Raw genomic sequence first — 23,111 nt, 5'->3', positions numbered from 1 at the left:
GCACAGCTGCTCAGTCATTGCTCAGCCACCTGCCTGCCCTGCGGATAATGAAGCATCACAGATAAAGCATCAGCAGTGAAGAGCAGTCCCAAGAGGGCTTAGAAATGCATCCAGAGGCTCATTCACTGTTAGGTCTGGAAAACCAAGCAGAAGGCCTTAACCTATCCCTGCCCCCTCCCAGTATTTCCAGTGTTTCCTGGCTCATGTGAGTCAAAAATGCTGAGGGTGGATGAACCCATCTTGCGAAATTTTATTAATCCTCAGAGATGAGCATTCAAAAGTCAAAATTTGACTTGATGCCAACTTCATCCCCATTTCATTTTGCAGAAAACACTGGAAAAGGAGTCATAAAGGAAAGTATATTTCTAGTATGAAAAACTGTATGCCTGTTGCATCCAGGCTTAACGTCTTGTAGCAGCTAAACATTCAACTGCAAGCTTTTTTTCTGTTACGAATTTTCTTTTGTATCAAGTGGAAGGAGACATTGAGGAAACCACAGCACTTTGGCTCATAACAGCCTATAATTTCATTTTCTCTAAACAGCCAGATGACTATTCTTTTGTGCTTCATTAATTGTAGCCCACCAAAGGCACTTGAAAAGCTCAGTCAACCCGCAGAGAAAGGCTTTTTAACTTGCCTTGAGCAAATGACATTTGCCCTTTAAAAATCTTCTGTAGTGGATGGAGAGGGGAGCTAAAACTAGTTTCCAGAAGGAATGATGGGTATGAGCACTGGCAATATTTATATTTATATTTATATTTATATTTATATTTATATTTGTATTTGTATTTGTATTTATATTTATATTTATATTTATATTTATGTGTGTGTATCTGTCTGGTTTCTGAACAGCCTTAAACAGAGCTCACTTTGAGGAGAAAGATGGAATTTTATAGAGAATGGCAGAAAGCAAAAGATCAGTGTCTTTCTTCTTCCCCATTCAGCACGTACACTTTGTCTTTCCAGAGCACGATTCCCCTGAATAAAAGAAGAGTTTGAAATGTTGGTTTGCAGCAAGAAAGCCTCTCCAACAGCAATCCTGAATCCTCACTGGTAAGGTCAAAATGTGCAGCAATCCAGGCAACCACAAGTGGGTTAGTCGATGCTTTGGATTCCGTCCTTGATCTGAGCGGCGGTGGTGCCGGGAACCATGCCACAGGCTGCTGAGACAACCCCAGCTCCCTGCGAAGGAGCGTTTTAGTTCTTCAGCAAAGTTATCTGAAACTGTGGCTCCCGGGGAAAGAAGTCCTGCCAACCTCCCCGTGGGGCTGGTGAGGGAAATGGGAAGTCCTGCTGCCCCCACCCCAGCTGAGAGGAGAATCACTGCTTTGTCTTACTCTTTGTATTGATGAGCCCAGTATTTTAGGATGAAGCACATCCTATTCCTTCTGAAATACTTTCCTCCTTCTTCCAAAAAAGCAGGGTTTCCACCTTCTAGGCACAGCTGGTTTCTTCAAAACCCATCAGTCCTGCTGACTACAGCAGGGCAGCATGTTTTAAAAACAATAATTGTGGTGTTTAGTAGGAGTATCCTATCAAAGCTCAGAAAGCAACTGCAAGTCTGAAAATAATAATGCTAATAGTGAGAATAATACAAAACACTAAGGGAACACAGCCTTCCTGGAGCTGACGGGTAATTTAGGGAAGCTGACTGCTTGCTCTCGTAAAGCAAACGCTACGGTCCAGGAATCACATTTATCTGGGTCTGAGCAGAGGCTGTGATGCAAAGCTCTTCCATGCCATAAGGTACGTGTATAGTACTTCACATCTCATTTGCATTACACCTGTGATGAGATTCGTAAAGAATGACAAGCAAGTACGCTTCAAGTCGGTAACAGAAGTTTGCTGCTACAGCAGGAATTTATGCAACGTAAACATGGATGCAACCACATTAAAGTCAGAAGAAACACTACACTTCCTCTTTGCTTGTTTTCATCTTTCATCTTCCCTTGCACAGATGCTAGGATCTTGTGCATCTACACGCCTGAGCTCTCTGGGTAACAGGGGGTTTTCTATTATTTGTAATATAGAAGATCTACACAAAAACATTGTGGCAACACTACATATAAGAGACAAAAAAGCCTTTATCAGACAAGGCCGAGAGGGTGAAGGGAAGATGTCAAAGATTAGATGACCTCGTGAGGCCCCTTGCAACCCAAATAATTCTGTGATCCCATAAAGTCAAGTCACCATCATTTTATAAAAGTCAAGCTGAGGAGCAGTGAGAGCTCAGAAAACCCCAGAAAACCACACCAGTCTGTGCTCATCTTTCTCCTGTTTCACAGTTACCGTTCATCCTCCTCCCTCTCGTTTTTTGATCTGCCTCCTTTCAGCCTTCCACTCTTTTAACCTCACTAATCCATATTCTCCACCTTCAGCTGCCATCGACTCCAAAAGCTGCTCTCACCAATATTTCCAAGTGTTACTCCCTTCTCCCACATCACCTCTCTCACCTTAATAAAGTGCTTTTACAAAAGTGCCACTGCGAAACGTGCATCCTCTCTTTCTCCTTTGATGCTGCACCGTAACCACTGACCCTGCAGCCTCTTCATCCCTAACCAGTGCTCTTCTCTCCATCGACCCCCCCCCCCATACTGCTGGAGCTTGTCCTCCTCTGCTCATGCTGGGAAAAGGAGCGTGGTTTGTGAGCTGAGCAGGGCCTTTCTGCTACCCCTGAGCAAAACAAGTCAGAAACTCCCTCTCAATCAACTGAAGAGGAGGCAAGAATCATGATATAAGCAAGGGACAGAAACAGCCTGCTGAATGGTATTTTCCAGTCCATTTATGCCTGGCCCTTTATGGTTTGTGATAAAAAGAGACACTTGGAATATTCCAGTAGAATAAAATTAGCAGGGATGTGATTATCAGACATGCAGCTCTCCCTCAAGATCTTGTCTGTAATGCTGGTTCATTAACCTGCTGTTTTATTAGACTCATTTAGAGGCTCTGAGACAGTTTCATGTTGTGTGTTTTCTAGTTTAAATGTTCAGGGCATGAACGTGTACTGTTTGGTATTTTGGGAATTCATGTATATTTATGTCATCAACACCTCATTTTTGAATTTCCTAATTCACTAGAAAGCCCACTTCCAGCACCTACACAACACAGTAGGAAACTAAAAATCAGAGCAGCTGGAAATGCAAAAGATGACATTAATCCATTCATCCATTCATTCATTCGTTCATTCATTCCTCTGCAGCTTGCGCTTTCTTGCACCGTGCGGAGATGGATGAGCGGCTGTCGGCTCCCCTCTGCTGGCTGGTACACGGGCACGGCACGGAGCCACGGCCAGACCTCCCCGGGGCTGTTATCCACCAACTGAAAAGCAACAAGCGCCCAGACCACTAATAATCATGAAAGGAGGTTTTTTTTTCCAGGCAGGTGATCAGCACGTGCATGACTGTGCAAGGGCAAGTGCACCTGAAAGCAATTTTCACAAATTCTTTACGCAGAGACCGGTAACTCATTGCAGGGGGACTGGCTGTACTGCCTGGGGTCAGGATGTCCTAACCTTCCCATTGGAAACACCGGGTTTGCTGGGATTATAAATATTGTGATCATACATTTCTGTGATTATAAGCTTTAATCATTATGCCTGAAAATTTCCCTGACAGATCTCTACCTCAGACCGATGATTCTTTTTAACTTTTCTACTAAAGCAGCTCAGCAATTTCTGAAAATTAATTTCGGGAGGAGCACAAATTTTTTCCTCCATATTATTTGCTTGTTGGTGTGGTTTTTCACAATGTTTTCCAGCAGAAACTTCAAATTTGGCAGCATGTGTTCAGGAACCGCTTTATACCAGCAGCTAGAAAGTACATAGCCAAGTTATAAAACTCAAAATCAAAAAATGCCTCTCCGCCCAGGAACAGCAACAGACGTTGGAGTTTGGCAGCAAACCTGTACAAAGAGCCTGTCTGTGCTGAGAGTACGCTGCTGTTTTTAGCCCTTCTGTGAGATTGCACATCCAGCATCTTGTCAAAACACGGCCTGAAATGAGCTAGTAACACCCTTCCTACCGACGACAGCAACTCAGCGGACCTGCTGGGAGAGTACGTGGCAGCAACCCCCCAACCCAGCAAAGCCCCATGTGCTTTCGGCGGGCGCTCCCTGGACAAGGAGCCCAGGATTGCTCTCAGATTACATCTTGGAACACAAGGCTTATTGTATCCTCAAGCAACAACTACAACTCAAGCGTGCTTTTCTTTGCATTGTCTGGTTAGGGATTTGATTTTTTTTTTCCTGATCATAGGAATTCAGCCACTGACTTCAAGAGAACAGGGCATGACTTTTTAAGAAGGAAAGTGCTTAAACTCCACTGTATATGCAGAGCATTTCATGCGAAGTACAGGAGGTCTGGTTTGAGTCAATTCTGATACTATAAAATTAAAGAAGCCTCATTTACCTGGCTCAACGCTGATAAAGGAAGCTGCTTACCATTAACTATTATTTGTATTAAATTATGTCTGCCTTGAATAATAGAATCTCAAAACTTTTAAACGCCAGGGACAAGGGTGTCTTCCAGAGGCACACAGATGTACTCCTGAGCTATGAGTGTGTCTGCCACATCACCTTGCAGAACAGGAATAGCTGAAGAGCTATCCCACGTACCAGGAGCAGGGTCTCTCAGAGCAGCTTCGTACCTGGGGGATCAGATGCTGCCCCTTTGGCGGACCTTTGTAGCCCAGGAACAAACCTGTGATCTTCTTCTTCTTCTTGCACTTGAACCAGCTGGTGGGGTCTGCCTGCAGAGTATCGCCAATGCTCAGTGAGCATCTTCTCAATGGGAGCCCAAATCTACAACAGAAACAGTACGTAGGCACAAATCTCAGGGTGTCTCATGTACCCAAAGGGACATGAGAACAAAGGCTGCTTTGATCCTGGAATCTCCTTAGATTTTGATCGAAGCCTGGTTTGTTTCAACATTTTTTTGTGGAATATGGGGAGCATTTGTGCATAGTTAATGTGGCCAGATATAGAACGTGTATGTGCTTAATTACACATACTGAGTAAACGACATTTTTAAAAAATCCTTAATGTTTTGTCAAGTAGAGAGACATTTATTATATTGAAATTGTAAAGAACTTTAATTCCACCACTTGCCTGAACACCAAATAAGGCCAGCATTATGTACAAAGAAACAAGGAAAGAAAACTAAAATAGTACAAAATTCTGTGGTCATTTTTTTGAATAAAGTTTCACTATAATGATCAGGTTTAAGTAAATTCATAACTAGGCTACAAATCAAGCACTAACATAAAAGCACACAGAAACGCAATGATAAATAGCTGGCCACTTGGCTTGCTGTGTCAGCCACACAATTATGATCCTGTTACCAATTACAGGCAAAATACACAGTACAGCCATAACGAATGGCACTGTTGATTGCTAAGATGGTATGTTTCAACAGAGACACTTTGCATAGCAAACAGAAAATAATGGGAAAAGGGTATATGCAGAGAATATTTTATATATCATAGTAACTGCCTCTAATGATAGATCTTGCAATAATTTGATCCAGTTTCACCAGCCACTGACCACAGTCTCATGACTGATGATGTGCTCAATGTGTTACGTGATGCAAAAGTCTGTTTGCTGTAAGCGTGTAATTCCATCCTCCCTTGCACGCTCAGTGGTGGGTATGGATGCCCTGTGAAGAGGAGCATGGGAGGACGAGAGGCTGAAATAATTTTAAAACCTCTTGCACCACCCTAAGTGGCTCTCAGGACTAGCAGCCACTGTGGTAATGTGAAAACCATTTGGCTATTTTAGGGACTTTCCTTCAGTGGTGAAAGATTTCTCAAGATCATAGAATTGTAGAATCATAGAATAATGAATCATTTTGGTTGGAAAAGACCCTTAGGATCATCAAGTCCAACCATTAACCTAACACTGCCAAGTGCACCACTAAACCATGTCCCTAAGCACCACAGCTACACATCTTTTAAATACCTCCAGGGATGGTGACTCAACCACTTCCCTGGGCAGCCTGCTCCAATGCTTGATAACACTCTTGGTGAAGAAATTTTTCCTAATATCCAATCTAAACCTCCCCTGGCACAACTTGAGGCCATTTCCTCTTGTCCTATTACTTGTGACTTGGGAGAGGAGACCAGCACCCACCTGGCTACAACCTCTTTTCAGGTAGTTGTAGAGAGCAAGAAGGTCTCCCCTCAGCCTCCTCTTCTCCAGGCTAAACAACCCCAGTTCCCTCAGCCACTCCTCACAAGACTTGTGCTCTAGACCCTTCACCAGCTTCGTTGCCCTTCTTTGGACACGCTCCAGCACCTCAATGTCTTTCTTGTAGTGAGGGGCCCAAAACTGAACACAGCACTCGAGGTGCGGCCTCACCAGTGCCAAGTACAGGGGGACGATCACTTCCCTAGTCCTGCTGGCCACACTATTCCTGATACAAGCTAGGATGTTGTTGGCCGCCTTGGCCACCTGGGCACACTGCTGGCTCATGTTCAGCCAGTTGTCAACCAACACCCTCAGGTCCTTTTCCACCGAGCAGCTTTCCAGCCACTCTTCCCCAAGCCTGTAGCGTTGCCTGGGGTTGTTGTGACCCAAGTGCAGGACCCGGCACTGAGCCTTGTTGAACCTCATACAGTTGGCCTTGACCCATTGATCCAGTCTGTCCAAATCCCTCTGTAGAGCCTTCCTGCCCTCGAGCAGATAATATACCTGACCGACTTGGTGTCATCTGCAGTTACTGAGGGTGCACTCGATCCCCTCGTCCAGATCATTGATAAAGATATTAAAGAGAACTGGTCCCAGTACTGAGCCCTGAAGAACACCACTTGTGACCAGCCACCAACTGGATTTAATTCCATTCACCACAAGTCTTTGGGCCTGGCCATCCAGCCAGTTTTTACCCAGCAAAGCATACGCCCATCCAAGCCATGAGCAGCCAGTTTCTCCAAGAGAACACTGTGGGAAACGATGTCAAAGGCTTTACTAAAGTCCAGATGTTTTTGAAGAACTGATGAAATGTTATTCAGAGAGGATTTACAGCAGGGAGGTTGGTCAGTGTGGGCTACCTTGTTTCTTCTGCTAACTATATGATACAGTAAGAAAAATGTTTTCTGTTCTTCCAAACACCTGCTTATAAATGGTTTATTTTCAGTTTCATCAAATTTCCATCAAGACAAAAGACTCAAAATCTCTCTTGAAAACAAACCTGGGCTGTTGATATACCTGTTACCAGGATGACTATTCACAGGCTTTGAGAGGACAAATATCTTTCATCTTTTCCTGGGGCTTCAGGCATAATTTCAAAACACCAGAGCCACTCGACATCCCATCTGTTACTCTGCACAGGGACATTTAAAAATAGGGCTGTAAAAATTTTACCACTTGCACTCACCCTCAGTAGGAAGTAGAATAATTGAAATGTTATTAAGAAAAACTCGTAAGTTAGCTGCGGGCTGCAAATCAGGGAGGGAGGGAGGTGGTGTCATTTCTTCTTCATGTACTATTAAAACTACCTGAGAAAATTCTTCCAAAAATGAGGGGAAAACCTGCATTTTCCATTAGCTTTAGGAAAGGGCAGACAAACATATGCACGCAAACCCAACTTTTCCATTTCTGCTTGTGTGTCCACCCCACAGCTTTCACTAAAGGCTCCCAAGTGTTTGAACTTGCCTTGCACTCACCACCCCGAATAAATTTGAACTGGCATTTTTGTCCTGCAATTCCCAACAAAAGTTGCAGACCAGCCAAGGGTATGCTATGCTTGTCAACACCACGCACTCAGTTCTCCTGACCTGAGACACCTGCCTTCCCAGTCCCAGCCTCCCACGACAGCCCTGTTTCCCCAGGGAGACCATGATTGCCCATCGTCTGAGGGCAACAAGGGGACACAGAGACTTTGGGGTCAAACATGAGAACCTGAGGGAAGGAACACCGATGGGTTGCATGCTCCAAAAGACCAAAAATCTCTCTAGTCCCATAACTAAAGCTCAAATCTGACATTTTGCTCAGTTTCTCCTACAAAATAAACTCCTCCTCTCTGGCCTTTGTGTGCTTTTTTATGCAGTAATGATAAGACTCAGAAAGAAGTCTCATTTCTCTGTATCTCTGCAAAGGTTCTCAGGTGTGGGGCCACAGGCCACTGCTACGAGAGGCTGCAGAAATTGCATGGGAAGTGTTTGCAGCTACTCTAGTTTAGATCAGTTTTAGCCATCACTCCCTGTTTATCTGTACCCTCAGTTTTCTGGATTAAAAAATAAAATAAAATATTGCATCAATCATGGAGATACAGCTGCCTCAGGGCCAGAGCACCCCTTCTCAAAGGACAGAAAAGGAACCTGGAAGAAAAAAAAAAAATCACATTAAAATTTTAACTCCAGGATCTGCCAAGTGAGCAGTTTTCCCCCATTCCCCTGGTGTGGTCCCATTACCCTGCTCCTCCACGAAGCCCCAAAGACCCCACTCCCTGTGGGACTCTGATGGGGAGGAGGAGGAAGCCTTCAGCCACCTGCTCCGTTGCTGGTTCCACCGGGAGAGGGGATGAACAGCCCTTCTGGCTTCCCTCTCCCCTCCTGCTGCTGTTGCCCCACAGCTGTTTGTCCTCTAGCAGGTCCCTGCCGCTGTCCTCCCTGTCCTGTGTCTCCTAAAGTCCATCCAAGAGACACTGCCATGTTATTTCCCAAGGCTGCCAAGCAAGCCTGCTCTGGCCTGTGGTTAGAAATTAAGGTCTCCAAAGAGCTCCTACTCTTCCTCGAACACAACTCTCTGTAGTGTGCATGCCACCCGCCATCAGCAAGACCTTCATCACCATCTCACTCACCTTAAAATTGACAAGGACTAATTTTCCTGGACTTGGCAGCCTTTTTTTTTTTTTTTTTTTTTGCATTTCTATCTGCATCAACAAGGCTTTTCAAGAAAAGGCAAAGGAAAGCATTCATATGCATGACTACTTTTATTTAATGTGTTTGTTCCATTTCCTTCAGCTTTTTTATATAGTTTTATGTCTAGATTTCTGCACTGGTAAACCAGCTGGCTTTGACAGTGGTATGTGTGACATCAGACATCAGCTCAGTGAAGAGAAAATAATTATAACATCTGATGCCGTTTGTGAGAGTTTGTTGAGAAGATCAATAAGGACAGGAGCATTTTGACTTTTCTTATTATAGTTTCTCTGGCAACCAGAGGAAATAAAATAGGTAAAATTATAGTCCCATCATGCTTCATGTGCTGACAGTACATAATATATAACTTCATGCTTCCCACCAGAAAGCTTACTTAGTATAATCCTATACAATCTTTTCTCTCGCATTCTTTTAGGTGTTTCATCATTTCCACAGCTTGCAAAGCTCTAAAAAATTAAAGAAGAAAACAAAACCCCTTGAGCTGGTTTTGCTATTGCCTGGCTTTGAGAGCTTATGACAGGACTAATTTAGTTTGTCTGGCAGCAATAATCCTAGATTATTCAAAACTAAGAAGAAGTGGGTGTGTAAATCATGCAGTCTTTCTAGAGAGGCTTGGTTTTGCAGTTTGCCAGAATCCTCATCCTACTAGAGGATGAACTTCAATACTTCTAGAGCATCTTTTCTTCTGAAAACACCTGACATATAGGCTACCAACTTCAAAGAAGAGGTCGTGGGCCAGCATCTTTCTTTCAGCATGCACTTTCCAATAGCTTGTGTATGGCAGTTTGCCAACCCCCCGTGTCTGCCTGTCTGTGTTTTGAGTTGCACTGCTCTTACAATTCAAGAATACCCCAGGCTTGCAGAAGGTACTCAGGGGTACCTGGAGAAGCACCAACACTTTGCTGTGACATTTCTTCCCCTGCAATATTTCTTCCCCACAGGAGAGGCTGCCTGGAATATAGCATAGTCTGTCCTAGTGTTTCAAAGGAGAGCAGTTGGATAAAGCAACATAGAAGCTTGCAGAACTAGCATCAAGAGCTGAACTTTAGCCACCTACCTCTGGATATTAGTTTAGGACATGTGAAGAAGTAAAGTAGATAACAGCAAAATGAAGATAAACTTGCTGTAAGCAGATGATTACTTCTGTAGAAGTTAAAGATCCCCTGGACATGAGCACGTCTCTGTGGAATGGGAAATGATGGGCAGAGGAGCAATTAACAGCTTTGGGTACTACAAAATACTTGTAAAAACCTTTGGGTTTTTTTTCCCCCCAGTGGCAAAAGATGTTCAATTAATTACTTAACACTCGGAGCCACATGAACTCGGGTGCTCTGCAACAAACTTTTTTGTGCGGTTCTGGGGTCTGGCAAAGGTTGGGGCAGGGCTGTCTCCTGCGAGAAGTCCACAGGCAGCAGCCGGGCCCTGGCTGGGTTAATGCACCCGGTGTGATCACAGGCAGAGGCTTTGCTAAGCCAAACACAAGCAGGATCTGCTCTTCCTGTCCATAAAGCATCTTGCTGAGACTGCCTGCCTACAGCTTCCCTGCCCATTCTCTGGGATGCTCTTTTGCATGAGAGAAACATAATGCAGCCATTAGAAAAATCACTTCAAGGAAAAAAAAAAAGGCGGGGGGGGGGGGGGGTTTGGTCTCTACCATGCTTTGCTTGCTCTGCAGGATGGGAGGCTAAAGCAGGAATAGGAGGCAGTACTGGTGATGGAAGCAACCAACTGTTTTTAATCCCTGTCCCTGTTCCCTATCTTCTTCTCCTTTGCAGAAAGCTCAAGTTCCCTGCACATCTGTTTTCAGCAAGGGCACATACTGCATGACTGTGTTTAAGACAAGCTAATCTTCATCACTGAAAAGAAAGCTTTGTTTTCTACTCTTTCACATTGTTTTTTGTTCTCATCACAGTGTTTGTTTGCAGATCTGTTTCTCACGTAAACACTTTTGAGCTACTGCCTCAGCTTAATTCTGTAATCCAGAATTTGGATTTTAATAAAGCAGCTCCCTTTTTCTTCATCTAGAGAACTTGTAACCTCTGAAGCAGGAAGCACATCTATTGCTTTAATACACTTCATGAATCCAATCTCCTTTTTACTCTTAGCAGAGGGCACTTCAGATGTTTTGAGATGTTCTGCGTTTGTTTTCTCTCTTCTTGTTCTGTTTGTTTTCTAGTGACAGAAATTACAATTATAACCATTGGCAGGATTGCTCTATTGACTGAGGATCAATACTAGATTGCTCTTCTCCCCTCATAGCTGACAGCTCCATCTTCCTCTGACTGCAGAAATATTCATCAGAGTTACATTCATTTTATAGACTTTTTATCTTAACACTATCATGAAAGGCTTAGCAGACACAATGCTTTTCATATATCAATCACCTCCTTTAATGCTGCCTTTTCTTTCCTGTTGGAGGCACAGAGATGGCTGAAAGTGACTTTCCAGGGAAAGTTACAACCATAATTCAAACCAGCAGAGGCTTAATGTCATCTGCACTGCAGCAGACTTAAAATAGCAGATAAACCTTTATAGTACAAAGCTATGGATTTCTTTTTTAGCATAAACTACTCATGAGGTTTGGTGCCTTTATTTCCAATATTAAATCCATGTTTCAAAAGTGAAAGACACGGAGCAGTTCAGAAGGCAGCTGGGCTTTGGTCAAAAATACCAAAAACTGACAGCGCAAGTTACGGCATCCCCTAGTCCAGAGCCGCTGCCAGCTGTGCCTCCATTGTGACAACCAGGGCACGTTGTCACAGAGCTAGTGGTTTCTATAGCAGCGAGTGCTATATAAAAAGCTTGACTTTTCCCTCACCTAGTTAATCTTTATGTGATGTAAGGAAGCTGGGAGAGAAGAGACACAAAGCAGCATCTGTGCACGTTGCACGTGGGCTCTGAGCAAGCACCACGTGGAGGGCTCTGTGGGGATCAGCTACCTCTGGATTTCAAGACTCATGTTCCACTGATGTTCTGTAGCTATTATTTTTTTCTGATAACTTCTACAAGGAAGGAGATACCCTGAGGATTTCCCAATTTCCCAGCTACTCCATATTCAAACCATCTTCGTTCCTCGGCTCCCTGTGCTGAGGGGGGCTGTTCTCAGTGCTCAAACCCACAGGCACGTCCCCCGCCCCCATGGGTGCCACACACCACATCTCCCAAAATACTCCTCAGTATCACCCCTGCTGCAATACTGCCTCAACATCTCCACACCTGCCTCCCTCCACCCACATCACATCTCACCCCATGGCTCCCCCCAGGCTCTCTAGCCCCCCTCGAACTGTCCTATAGGCTTCCCACCTCTCCAGTACCAACTAGCCAATACCACCAGTGTGCAGAGAGATACACTGCGCCCACTGCTCCCAGCCTAAAAAATGACCCCACTCTGCTGAGCTCATTCGGGTGTGCAGATATAGAGTATCCTATATCTGGTGGCTCCCAGTTCCTATATACACAGTGCCTCTGCTCTATATGCTGTCCAGAATGAATTCAAAGGTTGCATCTGACCCTCAGTTCTTCATCCCGATACAGAAGAGCTAAAATAATATTCTACACTTCATCTGCTTCATTTGAGGATCACAGATGTCAGATTTGCTACTTGGCTGACAGTTTCAAGTCTGACCATGCAATGGCACGTTGCTTAAGACCACCAAACAGCATTGCAACACAGCTTCTGGTGCTAGAATACTCATTTTTTTGAACAGTGAACCCAGTTCACAACCACTGGACCTGCTGGTTGGCCCAGTTTTGGTTGGGTTTACATATATTTCATTTGTCCAGTGATACCATCAGAAGCTATGCCATCAACTGACCAAATACCACATTTGTATTTAAATTAAAACATAGGTTATCTCACAGTACACACAAACATGAGCAGGAACCAAATCAGAAGCACATCATCACATACCTAACCCTGCCCTCCCTCCAAATCTGCTTCTCCAGGCACTCTCTATGCCAAAACCCACGAGGGCCTCACCAGATACGAGATCCTCTGAAATGGTGACTCCATCCCAGACTGACCCTTCCCCTGACCATGCTTTCTTCACCGCTGGCCAAGTACAAAGGCAAGCCAGCCGAAGAACCAACATGTATGGGTGAAATCTCTAAGGAATAAGGAATGCTTACACTTTGGAATAAAATCTTGCCAATTTGCATACTAAAAATACCCCAAACCCAAAACACTGCTAGCAACAGTGTCTTAATATCAGTTGCAGAAAGGAAAAAATGTCCTTTCCTGGCATATCCTTTAAAGGCCTAAAATCCCCCTGCAGCCAGGATTCGCAGAGGCACATAACTTACTCCACTAGCTTTTCTTGAGCAAAATGTCCAGCACAGTCAACAGAAGTTTTGCTTGAGTAAAAGCTACTTCTTTAATCAAAAGGTGAGGAAATTATAATCCGACAGGTCTGGGTTTTCAAAACACACACAGAGTTGCTCCCATTAAACAAAGAGAGTTTTACTATTGATTTTATGAGAAGTCATACTCTGCTAAGTGCTTAAGTGAATCTCTCACTCAGAAGTGTCATGAACTTTCTAGTACAATAATTAAGTAAAAAAAAATACCCTCTCCCCACTGAGTGGCTGTGATGTACTATTTACTAGCAGCTTTTAAAAAATAAAACTATTCACCATTTAAATACTGAGTATAAATTTGTCTTCAACTTATCTGCATTAATCCTTTTGTTGTTAAACCAATCAGCGTACTGGTTTAGAAAATTCCTCAGGACATAAATTTCCACAGCATGGACGTTTATTTGAACTGTAAACAGAAGCTGAGGGTTGCTATGGTGTGATCTTTTGCTCAAAGTCTATTTACTTCTCCCAGCTAACAACAGTACCAATAGTGGAGTCCATAAAACAGAAAATATAAAGTAAAGCAGCTGTTACACACCATGGCGCTGGGAAGTCCTTACTCTAAGGAAATGAATTTGAACGCTCACCATAAACAAAGGTATGTAGAAAAGCAAGTTAAACTTTTTTTTTTTTTTTTTTTAGGTTAGAAATGGTATTTTAATCTGTATTTTGTGATAAAAGCTTTAAAAAGAAGCAGCAGTTTGAAAAGTCTGCTTTGATTGTTGCTGTTTTCTAGTCCTCTTGCAAAACTGTAGGTTTGTGGAAGTTAAGGTATGCAGCTTGGGTGAATATTCACATTACGGCAAGTTAACGAGACCCTGGCGGAAAGGGAACAGGCAAAGAGCAAAGAGCAAACAGATGCAGCACCGAGATACTTGTTGCAAAGTCCCTCAATTCCCCGTTTGCAAGAGTATGGTATCATTTTAACTACGGAGCTAGAGCAGCCTATTTCCAAAATGGGTATTTTCATTCACCTGCAACGGCTAGCACCTATGAACTGCAAGTATAAGAAAGTTCCTGCTTTTAATGTTATGCTAATGGCATAGGTGGTTTTCACAATCAGACTTTCAAAAAAGCAGTCCAAACACATCCTTAATCCTCCAACTGTCAGTTTCAAGTGTATAAACAAAACTCTTATGAAAGAAGAATGGCTGGAATTAGCAATATAAATAATATCAAATATACGAGAAAAAACACATACTTGGTCCAACACAAGACCAGAAATTTAAATTATTTCTTCTATGAAGTCCCACCCATATTCTTCCTTTACTCCTGGCTAAGTCCCTTTTTAAATGGCAAATAAGTAACAGAAAATATCATGCAATATAATATTAGCCACTTAATAAATAATAATAAATAGGCTGGATGGGGCTTTGGGCAACCCGGTCTAGTGGAGGGTGTCCCTGCCCATGGCAGGGGGGTTGGAACTGGATGATCTTTGAGGTCCCTTCCAACCCAAACCATTCAATGATTCTATGAATCATTTAAATTTTTTTACTTGCAGGTTTGCAATGGGTCTGCTGGCCCTGCCTGGATTTCTCAAGTATCCTAGACTTTCTAAATGGCAGTAGATGCCTCCATGTGTGACTAATTCAACTGACCCAAATAGTTTTGTACAGTTTAGTCAATCTTAAACAATTTAGAACACATTTAAAGCATCCTTAACATGCAGAGCGGACAAGAATCAAGGCAATTTGCAGAATGGTCTTTTAACGGTTTAAATTATCAGTGACCTGGAATGCTGCAGTAGATCATAAAGAATGAAAAAGCACATCTGAATATCCCTATTTTTGTTGCTATCTTTTCCACTGTTTTAAAAACATAGCCTTTAAAAACATAGCCTTGAGTAGTCTTCCCAGAAACTAAGGGTGTGGGTAGCCCAATATCTCAGAGCTTTGAGATTCCTGCTGCTGAGCTTCCAGCATTCCAGCAGGAGTTCCTTCCAGTAGGAGACCTCACCAGACACGGGGTTCTCTGTGCTGTCAGGCTGCTGGCTTTACTCTGCTCCCTGTCCTTGGACTCCAGATCCTGGAAGCATTTTGGAAACCCTGCTTCTCATTCATCAAAGACTCACTGAGCTCATTGTATTTCAGATGAAATATTTCAGGTTGAACAGGTCAACAATTTACCACAACCTTGGTTTTGCTGAAAGTATTTTATGATGTCTGTATGGAAAAGGCTGGTAGGTGCACTTATGTCAGCACCGTGATCAATGCTGGGTTTTTAGACAGAGGTACATATTCCTCATACTGTACGCATATGGATTATGTGGATAATTGACACAAAATGTAGGATAAGGTCTTGCCCTTTTCTCATTGAGTGGTCAGTTGTAAGAAAGTAGGATTTTATCCTAATTCCATGACTGTATTTTTAATTGTATAGTTGTCTACTGCTTTGGAAGCTTTCTAAACTTAAGCAGTAAGCTAAAGAAAAGGTTTCCTAAAAACTGGGACCTGTTCTGAAAACTGAAATACAGCCCATTCTAAGAGCCAGGCTCTCATTCTCTTCATTAAACCATAACACAATCTTTAATGAGCATCCAGTACAATGAAAGTCCGATCTGAAAGTTGTTCAAAGTCCGTTTGGCTGCTCTGGCCTTAACGCCTAGGGACGCAGCTGTTTTCCTTTCGGTTTGGCCTTACTGTTGAGCACTCGCATGTGAACTGTTGCACAACTGAGCTAAAAATACAAAGCTCCAAACACATCCAGGAAGATTTCACATTGTTCTGGCTGTCCCTTTCTTCAGGGAGCAAATGTTTCCAGCTCCACAGCAAAACAAAGAACCTCTCTACAACCATAGAAGGAATAAGGCTGAACTGAACTACAGAACAGTGCAGGTGATCCAAGAAAAAATGGCAAAACGGACTGTGCCTTCCCAGTACACTGTTACTTTCTTTCTAGGTCTCATGGACCACCTGCCTCACTGGGCATGAATGTCCATGGTCAAATCAGGCAGAGAGAGAGAACGGAGCGAGTTTGGTAAAGGTCTGACAGATATGTGTAACAGAGACAATGTGACTGGTGATCAAATCCTGCTCAGCCTGGAGCAGAGAAGGCTGTGGGGAGACCCAAGAGCAGTCTTCCCGTACCTGCAAGGAGGTTATTGGAAAGACACAGCCAGGCTGCTTACAGTGGTGCCTGGTGGGAAGACGAAATAAAATGGGCACAAGTTGAAACAAGAGGTTCTGACTGTATACAAGGCAAAACTTCTTCATCATGAGGACAGTCACATGGTGAGACGCATCACACAAAAAAGGTTGTGCAGTCTCCATCCTTGGAAGCTTTCAAGACCAACAGCATAAAGCCCTGACCAGCTGGTCTGATGTCATAGCTGACCTTGCTCTGAGGAACAGGTTGGGCTAGAGACCTCCTGAGGTCCTTCAGACTGAATTCTCCTATTGTCTCAGGAAACTTGCCACCAGATTCTAGCATATCAAAGCAAAGGCTATACACAACCATCTCTACATCCAATTATGGGAATATCTTGCCTTTAGGAAGAACTTCCTTCCAATCCCTTACAGTCAGATTTGGCTAAACATCAGCCTGAAGTGTGATTTAACACAAGCTTCTACATTTAAGAAGGAAACCTACACTAATAGAAAGCTGCAATGAAGATGCTAAAAGCTTTGCTGTAATACAGATAAAGCTTGTGATTGACATGTTCAGACAAGGCTTACCAATTTTAGAGTCTAACAGTTATCTTGAAAAAAACTAGAAGGAAGTAGCTGAATTCTCAGCCAACAGAAACTGCTGTTTGAAAAAACAGGTCCCTTTCATTTTATAGCCAGAGACACAATGTAAAACATATTTTAGGTACCTCAATTTGAAAACTTGGCCTAACTTGCAACAGCGAATTTTTGGTATCTCACATCAAAACAGAAATTTCATGTCCTTTCTGATTATGGCAGCAGATGGTAAATGAAACATTTAGTGTAGTAAAGTGCAGATCAACAAATAGACTCTTAGCTGCTGGAGGAGACAGCTAAGAAACAGACAATAATCCAAAAAATAACAGCATCTTGAACTTCAAAATATATAGTGATACACACCTGGAATATTGTAATTCACAGAATAAAATACTTCTAGAAGTACTACAGTGCCCCAGGTAATGGAGAGAGAAAACTGAATCTCTGTAGTATTTGTGAAGCAGCTTCTCCTCTGCTGTTATAAACTGACCTGTAAGCCAATACTGTTAACAGATGTGTACCACAGGGGCATAGAAAAGCAGGGCTACACCAGGCTTCAGAGGTCAAACTGCTGCCTGAGGTACTGAACTGGTATGAAGCACAGCCTTTTCAGAAGTACTTAATCACTTCAGACACCAAAATTCTCTTAGACCTGTTAATGAACTGTGCAAGAAAACAGCGAAGGATAAACAGAATAAAGCCAAGCTCTACTATGCAGTTACCAGAGCTCCCTGCCGTGGTGAGGATGTGACTTAATGACTCTGACTAATGGAAACAGCTTTGGTCGTCCATGTAATATTGCACTGCTTGACAGGATCTGGCCTCTAAGACTGAAATTATGCAAAATACCAACTGAAAACATTCATACGACTCAGCCAGTGAGGAATACTTATAGTTCTTTCTCCTCAAACCAGATACTTCCAAACTTCCCTACTCACACACCAGCTCTGCAGCGCTCCCCCCCTGAAACCCCCGTCACCTTGCTAAGGCAGCAGGTTTAAGACGACAACTCTAACGTAACAGGCCTGCATATTCTATGGAATAGCTGCTGTTTAAGATTTTTTTAAGTAATAATATTTTTCAAATAACTCATTTTTGTTTCCAATAAAGCAAACTGTATATCAGTAGCTAACATATTTTGTAACACTAGAATTTTTATTAAAAGAAGGGGACAAAAAAAAATCCACAACAGATTTCTTACAGTCTGCATTACAGCTTTGATTTTATTTTGAAGTGTCAGACTGTGTCACTGGAAGCAGACATTCCCCCAGTGGTATTTGTATGCTGCCGACGCAACAGACGCTCAACTTGTCAGTCTCTCTCAGCAGAACTCCATTAAGACAAGAAAGAAGTTTCTATTTTTTTTATGAAAGCTACAGCAAAACTTAATGCATGAGGCCTTTAATCAAGCAGCTACGTAATCATTTAAAAGGAGTTTAAAACACTAGTTTGCAGGATTTGTTTTCATTTTGGCTACATACAGCGACCCAAGGCACTCTGCTCCTGCCAGACCAGGACACGGGTTGTCAGCAGGATCTGTCACCTTGGGGGTTGCTAGGGCCCTTGCTGGTTAATGCCCAGGGCCGGTGAGAAAGTGCCACAGTAATGCTCTGTCATCCGTCACTTCTCTGCTGGGTGCTCAGCATCCTCTGACCGATCATCTAACCCCCGCTCTGCTAACCATTGCCATGACCCATCTTCCAACCTGCAATCTTGACTGACTTGACTGATCTTTATTCATGTGAGGAAGATGATGATGACAATGCAAATGTCACTATTTGAGGCAGGCAACGCTGCTCATACTGAAGGATTTACATGGAGGTCTCCATCGCATTCGTGAAGTGGCAGAGATCTTCCAAATGGTGATCCGTTCTGAAAAGCTGGTCTTCAGAGAGCTGCCCTCTCCTCCAGCTGACGATCTTGTTCCTGCTTCTTATTCACACATGACATATGAACTGCACTTGTGTTTTTAAATGCGTGTGCGTCTTAAATCTCCACAGTATGTCACAAACACAAACTTTTTTATATGAAAATTGCTTTGCTGTCCATCAAATCACATCCCTTGGAAATTTGTTCTTCACAGATAATGTGATATGGCTGTGATCTTTCTTCTTTTACAGGTGGGCTTGTTGAGCGACAGGCAGGCATACTATGCATCTTCTCTTAAATTCAGCAGCAGATCTAGGAGTGAGAGAAGCCTGAAATCCTTCTAGCTTCCTCTTTCATGGTCTGAGCTGTACAAAACATGGCATGACCATTTGGCAACACTGTCCTTAAAGTTTAGAAGACATAACATTTGTAGGAAAGTATCCCAACACAGTACTGACTTAGGAAAGCAGTGCAAACCAATATTGAATCTATACTGTAGAAGACTTGGATGTAAAGGAGAAATCTGGGAAACACAAACGAGCTAAAAAAGATTTCAGACCTTATTCCTGCAAGTAGGACCACATGGGAAAATCAGATCAGTCTCACTTACCAACATGCACTTCCAACCAAAGCAGCAAGACATTCATCTCCTGTTATTACTCCCTTATGTAACTGATGTATTCTTGCATTTAACCAAGCAATTTCCATTAAGTTTTTCAGTGTTTTGGAATAAGCCTCTGAAGCCCCCGTCTTCCAGTGAAATCTATGAGAACCTCTTCTCAAACTTCAAGAAACTTGTTACTATAAAACCCCCCAGATTTTAGAAAAAACAGCACAGAAATTGTCTCTGGACAAGGACATTAAATATTGGCATACAAAACCCGATTTTCTTAACTACTGCCTAGTGTAAATGATCAATATCAAGAAATGTGTATTTTAAAAACAAAGTAGTGCATATAAAGTCAAACATTAGCTCAAGGCTTGCATAACTGATACTGCAGTACCCTCTTGTGGTCAAATAAAAATGTTTTGTCTAAACACCTGAACTTTTGCTTCCATAAAAAGCCTCTCTAGACATCTTCTCCTTTGACAGGGGCAAATAACTCACATATTTTTCACAGCTGAATTTGTAGTGCGTATCATCAATTGTCCGGCAACAACAAAAGACGAACTTCAGTCAAGTTCTTCCTCAGAATGACAGGCTCTGACACTGCTTGTCAGATAAACTGATCCCAAAACAAACTCCTAAGCAAAGCCACCGTGCCCTACAGTGACACTCATAATTTTAAGTTTCATCATGACCACAACCACAAAAAATAAAGATGCTATAATCAATTTACATAGATACATACGGCACAAAGCCACAATAAACACCAACCTACTGTACTACAGGAAGAAAATAAGTACACAGTAAATTGGTCGTACCAATTCAAATGAGCTCCCTGCTTAAATGCCCCCAGTTGTTATAATGAACAAGTAAAATGCTAAACTGGCAGATGGTAATATGAGGGAAAACAGGTCAGTATCTGCAGCAGTTCTGCTGAGCTGTTAATCTGGTAAATGGGCTACTAGTATACCCAGTATACCCAGTAAGCAATCTGCCCAGCAATATCATCGTTGCATTCACCTTGATGTGCTTTAATGGTGCATAACCATTCCCTTAATGACTTCTGGCCCCAACAGAAAATGGGATCATTTTCAAAATATCAGCTCTTAGTGATCTGGTTTTGGAACAGCAGCTACATTTAAATATCATATTATTATAATATTTTTTAATACCGAACTTATTTAAACAGCCATGATTTCATTGCCATCTATTATTTCCAGAGAAATGGCTGGAACACTATGAAGTGTCCAATAGACTTGTAGACTCATAGCTTACTTTTGTTTAAAGCCTAAACTAGTCCTAAACAGTTCAGACTTCCTTCTTTTCTGAGGTTGTGGGGTCTCAGACCAACGGATCTAGCTTTAACCTATGAGTTCATTTTCAGTAAAATGTTCCTACATTTGCCCTACACCTGCATCAAAACCAGGGTAGTTACAACTCCTGCATCTTTGCAGACACTGCTCAATGGCACAGACTTTCAACACCTGCTTGTAATCTTTCCATCTCATTATTCAGTGGCTACAAGTAGTTATTTGGAAGCTACGTACTCAGCTCAATAACCATTTTCAGTTTATTATTATGTCTAATTTGCAGAAATGGACTTCAAGGATTAGAATTAAAATAACACAAGAACTTTGTAAACAAGAATTAAAAAGCTTCCCATCACAATCCTTTCCTGACCTGATCAGGAGCTAAAATTCCATGTGCACTGATTAATGCATTTGCTCTTCCAAATGTGCGTCAACTTTTTTTAAAAAGCAGTTAGATGCTGCTAAAACCCTATTCTTCAACCAGCTGCACATGCTCCAACTTGGAGAGGACGCTGGAACAAATGCAGTAGGATAACCAGATTCCACAGGAGGAACAGACACAACTATCAGGCCAGGCTGGCAAACAGCTCATTTCTCCAGTTTACGATAATGCTGTGTGGATACATGACTTTTTTTTGCTTTTTGGCTGAAAGAGACAAAACCCACTGTTTAGGTTTCAATTATCTCCAAAAAACAAGCAAACAAACAAAAAATCTACTAAAATTTCATTCAAACCCAAAGCAAACATTGTGGTTTGAGGTAGGGTTTACTTCTTCTTAAGTTATGCTATCGCAATCTTCAAAGTCAGAATAATTTTTCCAAATATAGAAGTATTTCTTGCTCAAATATGTCTACATGAAGTGTTTGGATTGTTGTATAGCTGTAATTATTTTAAAAGAAATTATTTGTCAAATTCAGCATGTATTTCCAAATACCACAAGCAAATAAGTTTGCCAAAAAACCCCTAAAAAAGTAGATTCAAAGTTCATTAGCATTTACTAGGAAGATGAAGCAAGAGGCTAAAATTCATCTGGAGCTAATCCACACTACTCAAAAACAAGTCAGTCAAGAATTTCAGAGGAAATTTATACTTAAAATACTCCACTTTCCTGCAAGGTCACAAATACTTGAGGAAGTGACTTCATACCACAAAAGCCCAACAGGCTGACTGTAAAGACAAACACTGACATTTTGGACACTGTTTCGAAAATTCTCACTTTGTATACTAATAACCCTTTCAAGTAACTTAAAAACTGCTTCATATAGTTGCTTAATGCCTTCTTCAGAAATCTCTAAGTACTTAAAAAGGACTTTTGATCATCTCTGGCTGCTCTTTTTTAAAATCTGAAAATAAGGAGCTTTCAAAGCACAGATTCGTTGAAATACCTTATTTTAAACAAACGAGCTCTGCCTCAAATAGAGTTCAAGGCCGCAGCAGCTATCCCACTGGGTCTCTGCTCCCTTTCTGGTGAATATTCACAAGTCAGACTTGTTTCCAATGGAGACAGTAAACACACCAGGGAAACCAGGAGCTTTCAGGAGATTTTGCTTCTGCTACATAACCACAACAAAAGTCCTCCTGATCTACTCAGCAGCAATCTCCACAGCACCCTTTGCTACTAAACCAGATTTTATTGTTCTGAGGATTTTGAATAGAGGGTGGTCTAAGCTGCAAGCAGCAGTAATCACCTCATAAGCTCAGAGTTTGCTGGTTACAGCTGGAGATCTGATGGCTTTAACAGTCATTTCTTACAAAATTGCTGTCACCATGAAAACTCCTTCAACGCTGAAGCAACAAAGCAACATAAAGCAGTAGGCAATGAGCATTAAATAAAACAGTGCCGAGCACTGCCTGTCAGTGCTGCCATGCACGTTTCTTTTCTGAAAGCACTCCAAATCAGCTAAAAGAAAACATTAGCAGAGAAGGAACACTGAAAGTGCAAATAATAGCAGGTGTAACTTTCCTAACAGTCACAATATATGTAACCATACTGGCGATACCGCGAGTCTCAAAATGGACAAGTTGGGAAAGGGTTCTGGATTCAGAAGAAATACCTTGGTTAGGTCTTGGCAACCAGCAACCACACCTCTTGGGCAACCAGCCTCAGCTCCATTGCTGTCTCTCAGCAGCACCCAAGCCAGAAGATCTGACATTGCACAACCGGCTACTCAGGCCTGGGCAGACGAGCAGGCAGCGCTGCAGCAGGACCAGGTTCGACAGGATAAGATCTGGAGGGAGTCTGTGGTGGCTGAACAGAGAGTAAGAAAAATCTGGTAAGTCACACGCTTCACTTCATGCCTCTTCTACTCGTCTTGACAATGGTACTGATGCTTCCTGACAGTCTTGATCCAAAGCCTACATTATCACAGGAAATCTTCTTCTGCAGGGATTTTGGATCAGACCCTTTCT

The 23,111-nt window shown here is 42.4% G+C and overlaps 1 protein-coding gene and 1 long non-coding RNA gene across 2 annotated transcripts in view; one reads left to right on the top strand and one right to left on the bottom strand.

Annotated features, from left to right (window-relative positions):
* Positions 1-18,085: 18,085 nt before the first annotated feature.
* LOC142601438 (uncharacterized) overlaps positions 18,086-23,111 on the bottom strand; it is a 19,291-nt gene continuing 14,265 nt past the window's right edge. Inside the window, exons 2-3 of the long non-coding RNA XR_012835001.1 lie at positions 22,757-22,950; positions 18,086-19,149 (exon numbers count right to left, since the gene is read on the bottom strand). This is a non-coding gene — a long non-coding RNA (uncharacterized LOC142601438). The remainder of the gene's footprint in view (positions 19,150-22,756; positions 22,951-23,111) is intronic.
* The window catches only part of CIMIP5 (ciliary microtubule inner protein 5), a 2,685-nt gene continuing 2,173 nt past the window's right edge, over positions 22,600-23,111 (top strand). Inside the window, exon 1 of the mRNA XM_010309912.2 lies at positions 22,600-22,975. Coding sequence (XP_010308214.2) covers positions 22,716-22,975 — 260 coding nt within the window. The 5' untranslated portion in view covers positions 22,600-22,715. The remainder of the gene's footprint in view (positions 22,976-23,111) is intronic.

The sequence above is a fragment of the Balearica regulorum genome, chromosome 3, assembly GCF_011004875.1.
Source record: "Balearica regulorum gibbericeps isolate bBalReg1 chromosome 3, bBalReg1.pri, whole genome shotgun sequence".
Lineage (NCBI taxonomy): Eukaryota > Metazoa > Chordata > Aves > Gruiformes > Gruidae > Balearica > Balearica regulorum.
Note: the sequence above shows the minus strand (reverse complement) of the source record. Positions and strands in the feature narration are given on the sequence as shown.